This window comes from Archocentrus centrarchus, chromosome 15 (genome assembly GCF_007364275.1).
Source record: "Archocentrus centrarchus isolate MPI-CPG fArcCen1 chromosome 15, fArcCen1, whole genome shotgun sequence".
NCBI classification, from domain to species: Eukaryota; Metazoa; Chordata; class Actinopteri; order Cichliformes; family Cichlidae; genus Archocentrus; species Archocentrus centrarchus.
Genome location: NC_044360.1, coordinates 1,263,009 through 1,278,126, shown reverse-complemented (window position 1 = coordinate 1,278,126; position 15,118 = coordinate 1,263,009). Strand labels below are relative to the sequence as shown.

Below are 15,118 nucleotides of genomic sequence, written 5' to 3'. Positions count from 1 at the left end.
CAGGCTGTTAACTGTTTGATGCAGACTTGGAAGTAGAGTTTGGATCTTAATCACATCACCAGGATGGATGAACCTGCCGAGGCCTGACGGGGAGTCGGTCCTGATGGAAACTCAGATGTTTAACAGCGAATGTCCTGAATGATGCTGCGAAGGTGTTTATTCTTCTTCTCTCATTAAAAAACATGACGTCCTTCAACGTGACTGAACACCGGAGATATTTAACTGACGGCTGGAGTGACTTTTACCTTTGTGCGTTTCCATCACAGGTTTGATCCTATTTGATTTAAACGGAGCCGCTTTAGACACTCTGGTTAGAAAAATATCCAACATTAATATCTAAAATTAAAGCAGCCATCATCATCATCAGAGGCAGAAATCAAAGACTTTTTGCTTCCTCTGTTCTGAGTTAACCGCTGGATGTTGCAGCAGGTTAAACGGCGGTTTGAGGTGGAGTTGAGCGACTCGCTGTTTGCCTCAGCTCCACCCGCAGATTTCAGTCTCTTCAAACCTCTCCGAGCCTCCGGCCCACCACGGATCTTTTTTTAAAACCCCGCTCATACATAAAGTGATGAAAAATTTCCACCGTGTCTGGATTTCTGCTGCTCAGCAGGAGACGAGACACTCAGACTTTCTGTGCAGCCCACGTGGTGTAATGCTCCTTTAACCCACGCTGACCCTCACAGCCTCTTCGGTCAGACTTTGCTGCCTCGTACCTCCATCCTCATCCATCCTGGTGAGTTTGTGTTTGACCTGAAAAGCTCAGCAGTGATTCGTCCCTGTTGGCTTTGATGGTTTCTGATCTTCTGATGTTTCTTTAGCTTCTTGTTGGGCTGAGAGACGAATCAGTTTCCTCTGCTGCATCTCCAGCATTAAATGTTTCTGTCATATTAATAAAGGTTTAAAATCATCTTAACTGAATGTGCAGAAACTCTGCAAAATGAGGCACTTTCTTAAATTACATAATTCAGTTTATTAAGTTTCTTCTCTGCAAACATTTAATTTACGGAGTGCCGAGCGTGGGACGGGATCCTCTCTGGAGGATAGACTCGGCACCGCGGTGGCCGGCGGGCAGGCCAGCTGGTGGGAAATACAAGCTGTGATGACTGAACTTTCAAAATAAGAGAAAAAATGTAAGGTATTGTAGAAAATCAGTTGCAGATGGTGTTTTCCTCTCACACAGATTTACAAAAAATGCTGAGATGAGTCTCCAAGGCGGCCCGCCCGTCTCTCTGGGTGGTGTTCCCTCTCTTAAATAGAAGATATTTGAATCACACACAGAAGCTTCCTGCCCCGAGATTTTCATCTGCTGCTAATTCATATTCCTGATAACGAACTGTAGGTTGTGCTGGCTTTGAGAAACATTGAGGTCTTTTGTTCATGGCTTTTAAAAGTCTCGGGTCGAGTTTGTGAGTCTCTGAAGTGAAAACGAAGTGCGACACTCACACTCGGTGATGTTTGCGCTCCGTGACACATGCAGCATCGTGTTTTGTCTTCTTGTCGCACACAAACCCACAGAGCTGAAGCAGTCTGTCCTCTGGGCGCGCACACGCCACCTCACATCATCGCTCTGCAGACGTCTTCATCACGCAGTCCGGATGGTTTCCTGAAGCAGATGGAGATGCTGACGAACGCAGTCTGACACACAAACTTCTTTACTTTTACTTCTCCGACTCCTTGGGTCACTAAACCCGCTCTCTGATTGGTCCGCTGTAGTCTCGGGTCGGCGTTGGCCGTCGCCTCGTGCTGACAGGTGATTGGCTGGACGGTGTGGTGATGTAAATGTGTTGAAACGGGTCTTTAGTGGAGTCAGAGCCGCGGCACAGACACACAGTGAGGGCTGTGAGCATCGTGCTGCAGAGGTGAGGCTCTGACTCCGTTTCCCAGGATGCTCTTCTTGATTTAGCTGCCTGCTGCAGAATGAGGAGCAGGAGGAGCTGCTGTTTTCTTTCTCTTAAAGTGTTTCTTCTCTCGCAGGTCCTCTGGCACCTCGACATCTTCCGCCGCAGTTTCCGTCAGCTGACCACCCATAAGTGCATGGAGGACTCGTGCATTTTCTGCGCTCTGAAGGTGAGAACCCCTCCCACCGACACCTGAATCCGACCCTCGGTCCACCTGATGGACCCTCCTCGTCACTGACCCGTGTCCTCTCCCTCCACAGAGCATCTTCGCTCAGTTTCAGTACAGCAGTGAGAAAGTTTTACCGTCGGACGCTCTCCGCAGCGCGCTCGCCAAAACCTTCCAGGACGAGCAGAGGTTTCAGCTCGGCATCATGGACGACGCCGCCGAGTGCTTCGTAAGACACACCGAAGGAGCTGTGGGGCTCACTGACCTCTGACATGTTACAGCAGAAATTACACTTTGATCAAAGCTGAATGTCACTAACAGACTTCTATAATGCAGCTTCCATCACATGTTTAACACATCAACCATACATTCCTGTCTGTCGCCCCGACTTCATTCAGCTTTAGAGCAGATAAACAGGAAACGGGCACCTCTCAGGTCTTCATTTTTGTGTCTGTGCAGGAAAACATCCTGATGAGGATCCACTTCCACATCGCAGACGAGACCAAAGAAGACATCTGCACGGCCAGACACTGCATCCCCCACCAGAAGTTTGCCATGATGCTCTTCGAACAGGTGAGGAGGGGGAGGGGGCTGCAGGGTGACACAGAAACACCCGTTTAGATTAAGGAGCAGGTTTAAAGCGGAAATCAGGTGTGTATGAGCGAGAAAGCTGTAAAAACCTTTAAAACCAGTAATTTATGAACCCTGAAGCTCTGAAGACGATCATTCTCCAGGTGTTGTTTTTAAAATCACTCACCTGTCTGCAGGTTGCTTTTTTAAAATTTTATGCAGTTGGAATCAGAGCCAATCAGTGAAGCTGACGTCACCTCTTTGATTAATGCGATCTTGGACTTTTGTACTTTGGCTGTTAGTGTGGAGAGGCGAGCATCGTGTGTGTGCGTGCGCGCGCATGGTGGGAAGAACAAAACACATTTTGTAATTCCTACGTTGGACTGTCTTATGCTCGTTTCATTTAATCGATCAGTAAATCTCCGCTTCTGTCATCCTGACTCTGAGCCTGACTCTGAGCCTGACTCTGAGCCTGACTCTGAGCCTGACTCTGAGCCTGACTCTGAGCCTGACTCTGAGCCTGACTCTGAGCCTGACTCTGACTCTGAGCCTGACTCTGACTCTGAGCCTGACTCTGACTCTGTCTGTGTTTCAGTGTGTTTGCAGCAGCTGTGGAGCCTCCTCAGACCCTCTGCCCTTCATTCAGATGGTCCACTACATCTCCACCACCTCTCTGTGGTAAGTCACTGTTCTGCTCCAGTCTCAGACATGGTGACATGAGGCCACCCCCACCCCCCCACCCCCCACTCCCATCGCTAGGTAACACATGAAGGTCACCTCGGCTAATCACACCAAACTAATCACACAGCTCATCACGGCTCCTGGGATGCTTATTATTTATTTAAATACACGCACTCCTCCCATAACAAAGTGCTGGATGTTTGTATTAAACGACCCAGGTTTCTAATAATGACGGCTGTGTATGCACAGTAATCTCTGAGTCAGAGCTCTCAGCAGAACCATTGGAGTGGGTGTCAAATTGATTTGGTTTTTAATGAAGCTTAAATGTGTTTTCATCCCTGAAAGGTTGGTGTGGATATTATCTGTATTTATGAAGTTATGAGAGCTCAAATATTACTAAAAACCTCCATCATGAAAACTCTGAGGGAACTAAGACAGCGACTGAAACCCAGAATAACATACGGCCGAACGACAGCAGCAGTCATCAGATTAAATCAGGAGCTAGAACTGTAAACAACAGGAAACGTGGAACCAAAACTTAATAACATTTAATAGCTACAGAACCTGGAGCTTCTCTACGGACTTGTGCCATTGTGACTGTGTCACTGAATCACGTACTAAAGCTCCTCCTTTTCCTCAGTAACCAGGCGGTGAAGATGTTGGAGTCGAGGGAGAAGGCGACTCCGGGCATGTTTGGGGAGCTGCTACGAAACGCCAGCATGGGAGACCTGCGCAACTGTCCTGTGAGCCCCTCCCCCTCATCTCCCAAACGCCTTGCATTCACCGAAACTCTCACGGCTCACTTCTCTTCCTCCTCTTCCTCAGAGTCAGTGCGGTCAGCAGCTCCGGATGGCCCGCGTCCTCCTCAACAGTCCGGAGATCATCACCATCGGCCTGGTTTGGGACTCGGATCACTCGGACCTGGCTGAGGACGTCATCCACACCCTGGGAACCTGCCTGCGCCTCGGGGACGTAAGTAGAAGAAGCAGCAAATTAACACCTGAACAAACTAAAAGGTAAACATGAGCGTCATCGGCGTACGGTGACCTCTGCCCCTCTCTGCAGCTGTTCTACAGGGTGACCGAGGAGAAGGCTCGGCAGTCCGAACTCTACTTGGTCGGGATGGTTTGCTACTACGGGAAGCATTACTCCACCTTCTTCTTCCAGACAAAGATCCGGCGGTGGATGTACTTCGATGATGCACATGTTAAGGAGGTATGTGTGCGCACTGATGGAAACAAAATCAGCATTTTTACAGCGATAACGGCGTGCAGAACCGTCACTGTGAGAACATCATTCTCACTTTGTGTTATGAGACGCACCAAAGCATCAAGTTTCTCTGTAAGCACGGGTGACACAATAATCCGTTTTTGTTTCATATCATTTAAAAATAATAAAAATATAAAGTATCACTGTGTGTGGTGCAAGCCAAGATCCTGTCCTCACTTCAGATGATTTAAGTTTCTTTGAGCACTTTGGCAGGAAAACAGTCGGAGACGTGTCAGCCGTCAGAGCCACGCGGCGCTTCCTCCTCCTCCAGAAGTTTACTGCGTCACAGTTTCTCATTCGTTCAGTTTAGTTTCACCTCACCACAGTTGGAGAACCCCTGCTTTGATCCTCCGGCAGGTTTACTGATTATTATCCTCTGAGGATGTATTCCTCACCTTACTTTAGTTTGCAGAAATGCAGCATCATTTCCTGCTCCCGACACCTGCTCAGAGCCGTCCCTTATCCTCTTTTCTCTCCTCGGTTAGAGAAAAACCTCTTGGATGCTGAAGGATGGTGCATGTTCTCCATCTTCTTCCGGGGTATCACTGCCTTGAAGTCGGTTAGATGCTGTTCTCCTGTCATTTGACTGACCCTCAGGCTTTAACCTGAGTAAATGTAAAATGTGCATCAGTGAGTTTTGTGTTAGCCTGATGGCTAAAAAATAGTCCACACATTGAATGTGGCTCCATCCCATCTGTCAGAGCGACCTGGAAACTCGATTCGTGCAGCTGATCTCAGTGCAGCTCAGTTAGACGCTGAATGACTTCGCTGCCCAAACCTTAAATTACATCTCTGCTAAACTCTTGAGGCTAACATGTCTTCTGGTCCCATAAACAGGTACTCAGTTATTTCTTTGGCTCCTGCTTTCATTACATTTTGCTCTTGTTGACGTAGAATCTTCATGAGCAGCTTTTCTTTGGGCACTTCATCGTCTTCCCTGATGATAAATGAAAGGACACGGGGCCCTTTGTTACAGGCTTTTGTGTCCCTGTGCAGCTGGGGGGGGGGGGTTGGTGTTCTCAGGTTCTTGTCTCTGCTTTTTGCAGACGATGTGGTTCTGTTGGCACCGCAGAGGTTTGCAGCAGAGTGTGAAGCGGTTGGGGTGAGAGGTTGTCCCTCCAAATCTGAAGTCAGAAAGGGTGGAGTGCCCACTCTGAATGAGGAGGAGTTTAATTATCTCTGGGTCATCTAGTGTAGCAGTCAGAGCTGAAGACAGAGCTGACCACGAGCTGTGGGCAGTGACAGAAGGAAGGAGATTGAGCTTCCTCAGATGGGGTGAAGAGCTCGTTCATTCATGAGGAACTTGGAGTAGAACTGCTGGTCCTCCCCATCAAAAGGAGGCAGTTGAGGTGGCTCAGCACCTCCCAGGTGAGGTGTTTTATACCACAGCGGGAGGAGACCCTGAGGCACACCCCCTGCCACACACTGGAGAAATTATGTCTCCCAGCTGGCCTGGAAATGCATCAGTGCCAGCTGTGAAAGATGTGGAGGAAATATGAGGGAGGAGTGGATCTTTATTCCATACCTCCATAGTCTGGACCCAGATAAGCAGCAGATGAAGGGAAATGGTTATGGATTAAAAATGAGTCAGATAAATGTAAATGCCCTCATAAATTAAATCACATTGCTTTGCTTTATTCGTTCTGAGTAATAAATAATTTGCTGATTAAAATTTTCAAAGTGAGTTTAAAAAAACTTTTTATGGCCCACCTGCAGTACCCTCACAGCCCACCAGGGGGCTGTGGCCCAACTTTTGGATTTGTGGTGTTAACTGATGTAGGGGTGTGTTTGTTTTTTTTTTTTTTCCTGTCCATCCTTTCGCCTCTCCTGTATCCTCTTTCCTGCCTCCTCCTCCCTAACCTCTCCCACATGTTGCTCTCTCCTGTCATCGCTGCTCTCGGATAACTGCGATGGAAAGACAGATGTCATTCCCGCCGCTCCCTCTCTCTCTCTGCTGGTTGTGAAAACAAGGATATCCCTCTATTGTTTATGAGTCCAGCTGGACAGAAGCGAGGGTGTGGTCAGAGCGCTCACACCACAGCCGACACTTTTGCTCACACTGCAGACTTTCACTCCGTCTCTTTCTCTTAAACAAACACATTTTTTCCCACGCGGCTCACGAGCGAGGCGACACGGCGTGCTGAACCTCGGGAACGTCAGAGCCGAACAGAGCTGGAGCTTTTGGACTTTTTGTGAAATCTGAGGAAGGGTTGAAGTAATCGAGCAGGATGATTTTAAAAGGGTAAACGGACGGAGGAGGACAGGAAGGAGGCGTTTTTCCATCATGGGCTTCTGTCAGCGTTTGGAGGCGTGCTGGATGTCCTGACTGCAGCTGGTAAATCACCGGCTTCTCACATTCCCACATCCTTCAGTAACCTCAAATATCTGCTCTCAATTCAAGGTTATTGCTTTGAATTAGTTTTTATACCTTTTACCCAAGGTTTAGACAGAAACACTTAAAAAGTCAAGAAATTAAATCTGCTGTCTGTCTGGTAATTACAGAAGCTGCCAGAGATGAGAGGTGTACCCGGGGACAATTTTTTTTGTTTTTTTTGGCAGTGCTGATATGAGTTTCCAGCAGAGACTTTAGATAAAAACTGGATTCAGCAGCATGACTTCACTCACTGGTTTCTGGGCTGCATTTTGTAGCCTCCACAGGTGCACACAGACACAGATACCTGCTAATCAGCGCTCAGTAACATTAAATCGTTGAACTTTACCCTAACTGGAGCTCCGCCCTCTTGGACGGTCTGATATATGTCATTCTTTCTAGAGATGTTCTGCATCCTTGGTTTGCAGCTCTGTGTGTGTGTGTGCGCGTGTGCGTGCTGTAAGGTTGGTAAGGGCTGACTCACTCTTAAAGCCCAGTCTCTAGTGGACATTAGAGGAACTGCATGTTTGCAGGAGGTGTTTTGTGTTGCAGCGTTGGTTCTCTGCAGACTCTCAGACCAGAGCGTTGAGGAAGCAGATGTGACGGCTCTCTTTAGTTACCTAAAGGCTCTGAGCTGAAATGAAATGAGCTTTGACCTTCAGCTCTTGGACTCACTGATGCCTTCTTGTATTTTGTTGCCATCCTACAGATTGGCCCCAAGTGGATAGACGTGGTTTCCCGCTGCATCAAAGGCCACTACCAGCCCCTGCTGCTGCTGTACGCCGACCCGCGGGGGACGCCGGTGTCTGTGCAGGACCTGCCCTCGCGCTTCGACCTCCACCACCTCAACAAGGCCTGTTACGACAGCGAAGACTCGGGTAACTACAACACAGCTAGGAGTCGTAGTAGTAGCACAGCAGCAAACACTCAGGTAACTAAACCAGCCTCGGCGGCTCCATTAACAGTTTGACTGACAGGCGGCAGCTGGAGGAGCAGTAGAAGTAGTTCTTGATGTTTAGGCGTGTCTGATGTGATGTGTGTTTATCTGCGCTGCATTTATGCGAGCACATCTCCACTGACCACCACGCCCCACCCTCCACCCCCCCGTCCAGGCCGCGAGCCGTCGATCTCCAGCGACACTCGCACCGATTCGTCGACGGAGAGCTACTCATACCGACAGCCCTCCCACTCGCATCATGAGTCCCTGGCCAGCCACTACTCCTCCGACTCCCAGGGAACCGTCATCTGCACCGAACGCCCAGACGGAGCCCTGCACGCCTCGCTCTGCAGCCTGGATACCATAGGTGGGTCAGAGGGGAGGCCCGGGCGGGGGCGGACAGACAGGAACCCTTATTTATTTATGAAATTAGTCTTTTTAATGTTGGTTAGCATCCAGAGCAACATCCAGATGTTCTGTTCTGTAGGTAAACCACTGCTGACTGACTTCTTGTAAACTCTGCTGCAGGCTGTCAGCAGGCCTCCACCCTCTTTCCGTTGAGGGGGGGTGTCTAAAGAGAGGCTCAGCATTTACTCCACTAACTATAGCTTTGGTTATTATAGTTAACCAAACTATAATAAACTTGTTTAACCAGCAGTTTTTAATTTAGGGTTAATTAACTCCAGCTTAAACTGTATTTTTATCAAATGGTCTCAAAGATTTTGTCGTAGCTGCTCACAGACCGACGCTGCTCACATTTTATCAAGATAAAATACAAACCTGCTGTTTTTATGTTATAGATTACCTCAGCTACCCAGCAGTATATACAGTAATAATAAATAGATTTATTTTTTCCTAGGCCCCTAAAATGTTGATGTGGGCGTGAAAATGCTGCTTTAGGTGCTTCAGGTGAAGTCTGTGCCAAGCTGTGAATCAATGAACTGCATCACTGAGCAGTGATTTCTGTCATTGTTCTACAATAAATTATAAAAGTTCACATTTACTGGAGTTTGGGTTCATCTCTGAACGTTAAACAGTCCTCAGTGTGCAAACGTGAACATGCTGCAGTTGGTCTGCAGGTGCACCTGCATGCATTCATTCATTTACATTCAGAGTGCATCGTTGTTGGAATTATAAATCTGAGCTCCTCCCACTGTCACTCAGCCAATCATATTCATGTATTCTTTTTTTTCCTGTCATGGTGGTCATGCTGTAAACATCTGTTGCCATGCTTCTTGTTGCTAAGGCCACGTGACGGACAGTGAGCAGCACCAGCCTCTGAGGAAGGGAGGCGGGGCCGGAGATAGAAGGCGGAGCTCTAGCCGCCCCCGCCGATCTAAACCTGACAAGGAAGCGTCGTCGGCTGGTTACCACAGTGAGGGTAGGCGGGGCTTGGGACAGTGATTGCTTCTGTGAACTGCTTGAGCTGTGACGTGTTGCACGGTGCTGCACGGTCATAAAAACCTCAAAGAAACACGAAGGTCCAATTTAAATTTGGCCGACCTCCTCCAGTCGTTTTCTCGAGAGAGCGGCGTTTTTATCTCGCAGACTAAACGCTCTGTGACCTCACTGTAATGTCTGAGACGGTGCTTATGCCCCACACACACCGCTGAGCGCTGCTTACTGCTGCTTTTCACTGAAAACCTTCAGACTTTAACCAGTGAGACTGAAAACAGATGAGAGCAGGAAAACCGAGCGAAGCCTTCTGTGTCTGCTGACGTCATTGGCTCCAGTCGGGCTGTCGGCCATATTGGCCTCACGCTCGTGCTGTCTGGGTCTGAAAAGGCTTAGCGTGAGCACCACCCACAGGTTTCTCCTAAATTAAAACCTTTACTGCTCGCAGTCACCGTGTTTCACAGCTCACTGAGCTCAGCAGGCTGATTACCGGGTCATACTGCCCTCTAGTGGCATTGTTTTTGATGGAAAAAGGGTGTGTTATAAATAAAACCACCTGAGCCTTAATCTGATTCATACTGGAACAAAGTGTAGATGCTGCCGAGGCTTAACGGAGTGGCTCAGTTTGGGTGGATGTCTCAGGGTGTAGCTCAAAGTCCTGAGACTGAAGGTAAAGCTGTGTTTTTATTTCCCATCCAATCATTCATCCACTGCCTCCATTCATTCTCCTCTAATGTCATCTCACTTCATTTTTATTCTGATTTACCTGTTTTGTCCACCTTTTCTCCCCTTCTTTCTGCCCCCCCCAAGGAGAGACATTAAAGGAGCAGCAGGTTCCTCGTCACCTCCCCAAACCTTCGTCTTCCTTCTCATCATCAACCAGTCGCCTGCGAGACTTCAAGGAGACCATGAGCAACATTATCCACAGTCGCCCCCTCTCCTCCTCCTCCTCGACGTCTCTGCCAGCCGCCGGCTTCTCCTCTGAAGTCACCTCCCCCAGCAACAGCCACCATCACCACCACCACCACCTCCCTCCCGGCAGCGCTGCTCCTTCCTCCTCCTCTGGTAAACCTCAGGACTGGGAGGCTGAGAGCACCAGCAGCGAGTCCAAGTCAAGCTCCTCTGGAGGAACAGGGAGGTACCGGCCGGCGTGGAGGCCTCGGAGGGAGGCGCTCAACATCGACAGCATCTTTAACCGCGAGAGGCGGAGACAGGCGGGGTACAGCCCCCTCGGAGCTCTGCTGCCCGACGACTGCGGAGCTCTGGACATCTCCTCAGCCCAGGGGGAGGTGCCGGCTATCAGGACGGGCTCCTCTTGGACTCTCCCCACCTCCTCCATCAGCCACAGAGGAGCCGGAGACCGATCAGGAGGCGGGAATGAAGGTGGAGGAAGAGCTGAGCTGCCTCCTGCTCCTCCTCCCCCTCCTCCTCCTCCCAGGCTGATTCAGAGGATGGAGAGCGGCTACGAGAGCAGCGAGAGGAACAGCAGCAGCCCGGTCAGCCTCGACCTGAACCCAGGAGACAGGTGAGCTCCACAAGGTCCTCATCAATACTCATCCACTTAATCAGTCAATTAATCAATTAAGTTTAAGAGACAAAACATCAGAGATGTATATTTAAGTTTGAGACAGCCTGTATGTAAGATTATAGTCCAACAAATAAAGTAGATATATAAAAAAGACAAATTTTTCATTCAATTCAATTTTATTTATATAGCGCCAAATCACAGCAAACAGTTGCCTCAGGGTGCTTTGTATTGTAGGTAAAGACCCTACAATAATACAGAGAAAACCCAACAGTCAAACGACCCCCTATGAGCAGCACTTGGTGACAGTGGGAAGGAAAAACTCCCTTTTAACAGGAAGAAACCTCCAGCAGAACCAGGCTCAGGGAGGGGGGGTCATCTGCTGAGAGGGGAGAGACAGAGATTAATAATAACTAATGATTAAATGCAGAGTGGAGTATAAACAGAGTAAATAAGGTGAATGAGAAGAAACAGTGCATTATGTGAACCCCCCAGCAGCCTAGGCCTATAGCAGCATAACTAAGGGAGGGTTCAGGGTCACCTGATCCAGCCCTAACTATAAGCTTTATCAAAAAGGAAAGTTTTAAGCCTAATCTTAAAAATAGAGAGGGTGTCTGTCTCCCGAATCCAAGCTGGAAGCTGGTTCCACAGAAGAGGCGCCTGAAAGCTGAAGGCTCTGCCTCCCATTCTACTCTTAAGTATCCTAGGAACCACAAGTAAGCCAGCAGTCTGAGAGCGACGTGCTCTGTTGGGGTGATATGGTACTATGAGGTCTTTGAGATAAGATGGGGCCTGATTATTCAAGACCTTGTATGTGAGGAGAAGAATTTTAAATTCTATTCTAGATTTAACAGGGAGCCAATGAAGAGAAGCCAATATGGGAGAAATCTGCTCTCTCTTTCTAGTCCCTGTCAGTACTCTAGCTGCAGCATTTTGGATCAGCTGAAGGCTTTTCAGGGAGCTTTTAGGACAGCCTGATAATAATGAATTACAATAGTCCACCCTAGAAGTAATAAATGCATGAATGAGCTTTTCAGCATCACTCTGAGAAAGGATGTTTCTAATTTTAGAAATATTGCGCAAATGCAAAAAAGCGGTCCTACATATTTGTTTAATATGTGCATTGAAGGACATATCCTGGTCAAAAATGACTCCAAGATTTCTCACAGTGTTACTGGAGGCCAAAGTAATGCCATCCAGAGTAAGTATCTGGTTAGACACCATGTTTCTAAGATTTGTGGGGCCGAGTACAAGAACTTCAGTTTTATCTGAATTTAGAAGCAGGAAATTAGAGGTCATCCAGGCCTTAATGTCTTTAAGACATTCCTGCAGTTTAACTAATTGATGTGTGTCATCTGGCTTCATTGATAGGTAAAGCTGAGTATCATCTGCATAACAATGAAAATTGATGCAGTGCTTTCTAATAATACTGCCTAAGGGAAGCATGTATAATGTAAATAAAATTGGTCCTAGCACAGAACCCTGTGGAACTCCATAATTAACCTTAGTGTGTGAAGAAGACTCCCCATTTACATGAACAAACTGGAGTCTATTAGATATGATTCAAACCACTGCAGCAGCAACACTAAAGACGACGAAGAACGTCTCTAATTTTTGTCTAATTTTCTAATTATAAGTGACCCCACTGGTGGTTGGAGTGTTTTTTTAATAAAGTCAGTAGAGAATAACCTCGTTACTCGTTACTGACGGACTTCATATCAGCATTTATTCGATGCAGGAATTCTTTCTGTCCCTAAAATCAGGATTGGGATCAGCCCCCAAAACCCTGTTATATGGACTGACGGGGTAACAGAAGCTTCGCTGAGCTGATTCCTAAACAGTAAATAAGAGTTTAAAGTGACTCTGCTTCTCCTCGTCTTCAGGGAATGTGCGCTGAGGAAGCCTTCGTTGTCCTCCTCTTCCTCGGGACCCTCATGGAGGAACGCCCGCTCGAAGAGCAGCGGAGCTTTGCTGCAGGAGCTTAGCTCGTCCAGCGGGGGGAGCCTCGGTACGACACATCTGTAGGAATGCAGTCACGGATCTCCTCCTCATCCTCTTCTTCTCCTTCGATCTCATTTTTTCTGCCCATGGAGATTCATGAAGCTCCTCAGGGCTACCGTAACATCTCTCTGATTTCCATCTACATCTCGCACCGGCCATCTTTCCTGGTTCATGTGTTAATGTTGCTGCTGATGTTGTTGCAGCGCCCTCTGCAGGCCGCAGCGAGCTGGACGAGCTGCAGGAGGAGGTGCTGAGGAGAGCGAGGGAGGAAGAGCAGCAGCGGCAGCAGGAGAAGGAGAGGGAGGTGGCGCTTGGCTTCAACCCGAGACCCAGCAAGTACCTGGACCTGGACCAGCTGCAGATCCAGGGTACACACACACACACACACACACACGTGTGATGTCAGGATTCCTGAAGGTCCTTTTAAAATAAAAGCATTTAACTTGTTCTTTTATTTCAGTGTGGAGTTTTTTCAGTATTCCTTCCTTCTGCTGTGAACGGCAGCGCTGCAGCTGGAAGCTTCAATGAAGTCATGATTTAATATTTAAATGTTTTCCATCATGAAGCATTTTGGCTGTGCAGCAGCATTAAAACTGTCCCAACACTTTGGTTGAATGAGCCCATCGGGGTGGGGTGGGGGGGGTCAGCAGGAATGTTCTGCGTTGATGTGTTTGAGTGGGGAGTGGTGGCCTAGGGGAGAAGAAGAGGGTTCATCACTGAGAGGACCCTGGTTCAAATCCTCGGGCTGGCATCACTGTGGGTCCCTGAGCAAGCCCACCCCCCCAGGTTGCTCCCCGGGCACCCCTTGGCTGCCCCCTGCTCCATGCTGTGCTGTGTGTACTACATACTCCATGTGTGTGATGGGTTAAATGCAGAGAATGAATCTCACTGCATGTATATGTATGTGACAAATAAAGCTCTTTCTTTCTTTCTTGAAAGCGCTCAGATCAGCCAACTCACAACACAGAGCTTGCAGTAACACAGTTGCTGCTTTTATTTTGAAAACAGCGTCTCATTGGCCGTACCTCCTTCCTTGTGTGTAGTTTGTGGTGCTGGGGCCCGGTTGATGCAGGGAGCAGAAGGGAAAGAAATGTCACATCATTCGGATTTTAGTGGAAAACTCGAGTCCGTCGTGCAGAAATCCGCCTGCAGGCCGTTGCAGGCAGCAGAGTCAGGAAGGACTCGGTGGAAAGACGCATTTAATCTGTGAAAAGGTTTAAAAATGTGTGTTTCTGCTCTGCAGGTAAATCTGACAACTACGAGCGCTGTGTGTCGGACGCCGAGCTCCTGCTGGACCAGTCGGTGCGTCTGGAGCAGGCGGGCGAAGTCGCTGCCGCACTGTCAGCTGTCAACGAAGCTGTCTGTAAGCTCCTCCCGCTGCCAGTGATCCCACCTCCCTCCTCTTTATATACACACACACACACACACACACACCTTTCCTGCAGTGAATGAGGTCAGCACTCTGAGAAACCAGCCTGGGATCCAAACAGAAACCTGACAGCTGATTTAAAACCCACTGATACACAAAATGAGGTGACAGGAGACACAAATGCACATCTGCGGGAACAAAATGTGAACACGAGGCGCTGAATCGAGCTTTCAAAGATCCGCTCGTCCTGACTAACCCCCGCCACCGTCCAGGATGGGTTTTTTTTCTTTTGGTGAAATAATTCTTCTCTTTAAAGCGATCTGCAGCAGTTTCCTCCATTTGTATCAGTTTGGTCTCACTAAGTGAAGATATGAGGACCTCCTGCTCAGACTCTTTAAACATTCAGCTGACGTTTTGAAAGTGAGGATCGACTGCCCGTGAATGCTGAAGCTCCCGGGGACTTACAGCACCATTTAAAATAATAAACAGGAAACATCTTTATTGTTTGCTCATATCATCACCCTCTAAGGCTGAGACACTGAGCTAAAAGCTGCAGTTCCTCTGCAGTCCAGCAGAGGCAGCAGTGAGTCAGTCCCCATAGACTCCCATGTTAAACCTTTCCAGCAGGAGGAAACATGTTTACAGCTGATACAGAAACTGCTTTGGTCTCTGTGGGTAATTTACCTTTCACAACAGCTGTACAGGGGAAGGATGTTTCTATAACTCACCTGTTTAAAGTTTGCATTATTAGGGGCGTGGCCTCTTTGACTGACAGGTGGATGGTGACACGGTGGCTGTAGCTGCTAACTGTCTGCTAGGCTTCACCCTGAACTGGACTGTGTTTGTGCTGTTGGAGCCTTTTGGAGCATTTATAATGCAATTATCTGACCAATAGAATGGCTGCTGTGGCTTCATTGGACTAACAGGCCATCCAAG

The 15,118-nt window shown here is 48.3% G+C and overlaps 1 protein-coding gene across 5 annotated transcripts in view; it reads left to right on the top strand.

Annotated features, from left to right (window-relative positions):
• The window catches only part of usp54a (ubiquitin specific peptidase 54a), a 54,784-nt gene that overhangs the window by 28,493 nt on the left and 11,173 nt on the right, over nt 1-15,118 (top strand). For 4 of the 5 annotated variants that reach the window (XM_030747874.1, XM_030747873.1, XM_030747875.1 and 1 more), the window contains exons 3-16: nt 1,975-2,067; nt 2,159-2,293; nt 2,524-2,637; nt 3,230-3,312; nt 3,956-4,058; nt 4,141-4,287; nt 4,381-4,530; nt 7,665-7,833; nt 8,068-8,259; nt 9,139-9,273; nt 10,098-10,812; nt 12,696-12,820; nt 13,017-13,181; nt 14,057-14,176. In XM_030747874.1, coding sequence (XP_030603734.1) covers nt 1,975-2,067; nt 2,159-2,293; nt 2,524-2,637; nt 3,230-3,312; nt 3,956-4,058; nt 4,141-4,287; nt 4,381-4,530; nt 7,665-7,833; nt 8,068-8,259; nt 9,139-9,273; nt 10,098-10,812; nt 12,696-12,820; nt 13,017-13,181; nt 14,057-14,176 — 2,446 coding nt within the window. The remainder of the gene's footprint in view (nt 1-1,974; nt 2,068-2,158; nt 2,294-2,523; nt 2,638-3,229; nt 3,313-3,955; nt 4,059-4,140; nt 4,288-4,380; nt 4,531-7,664; nt 7,834-8,067; nt 8,260-9,138; nt 9,274-10,097; nt 10,813-12,695; nt 12,821-13,016; nt 13,182-14,056; nt 14,177-15,118) is intronic. The other variant, XM_030747876.1, reaches the window with a different exon arrangement.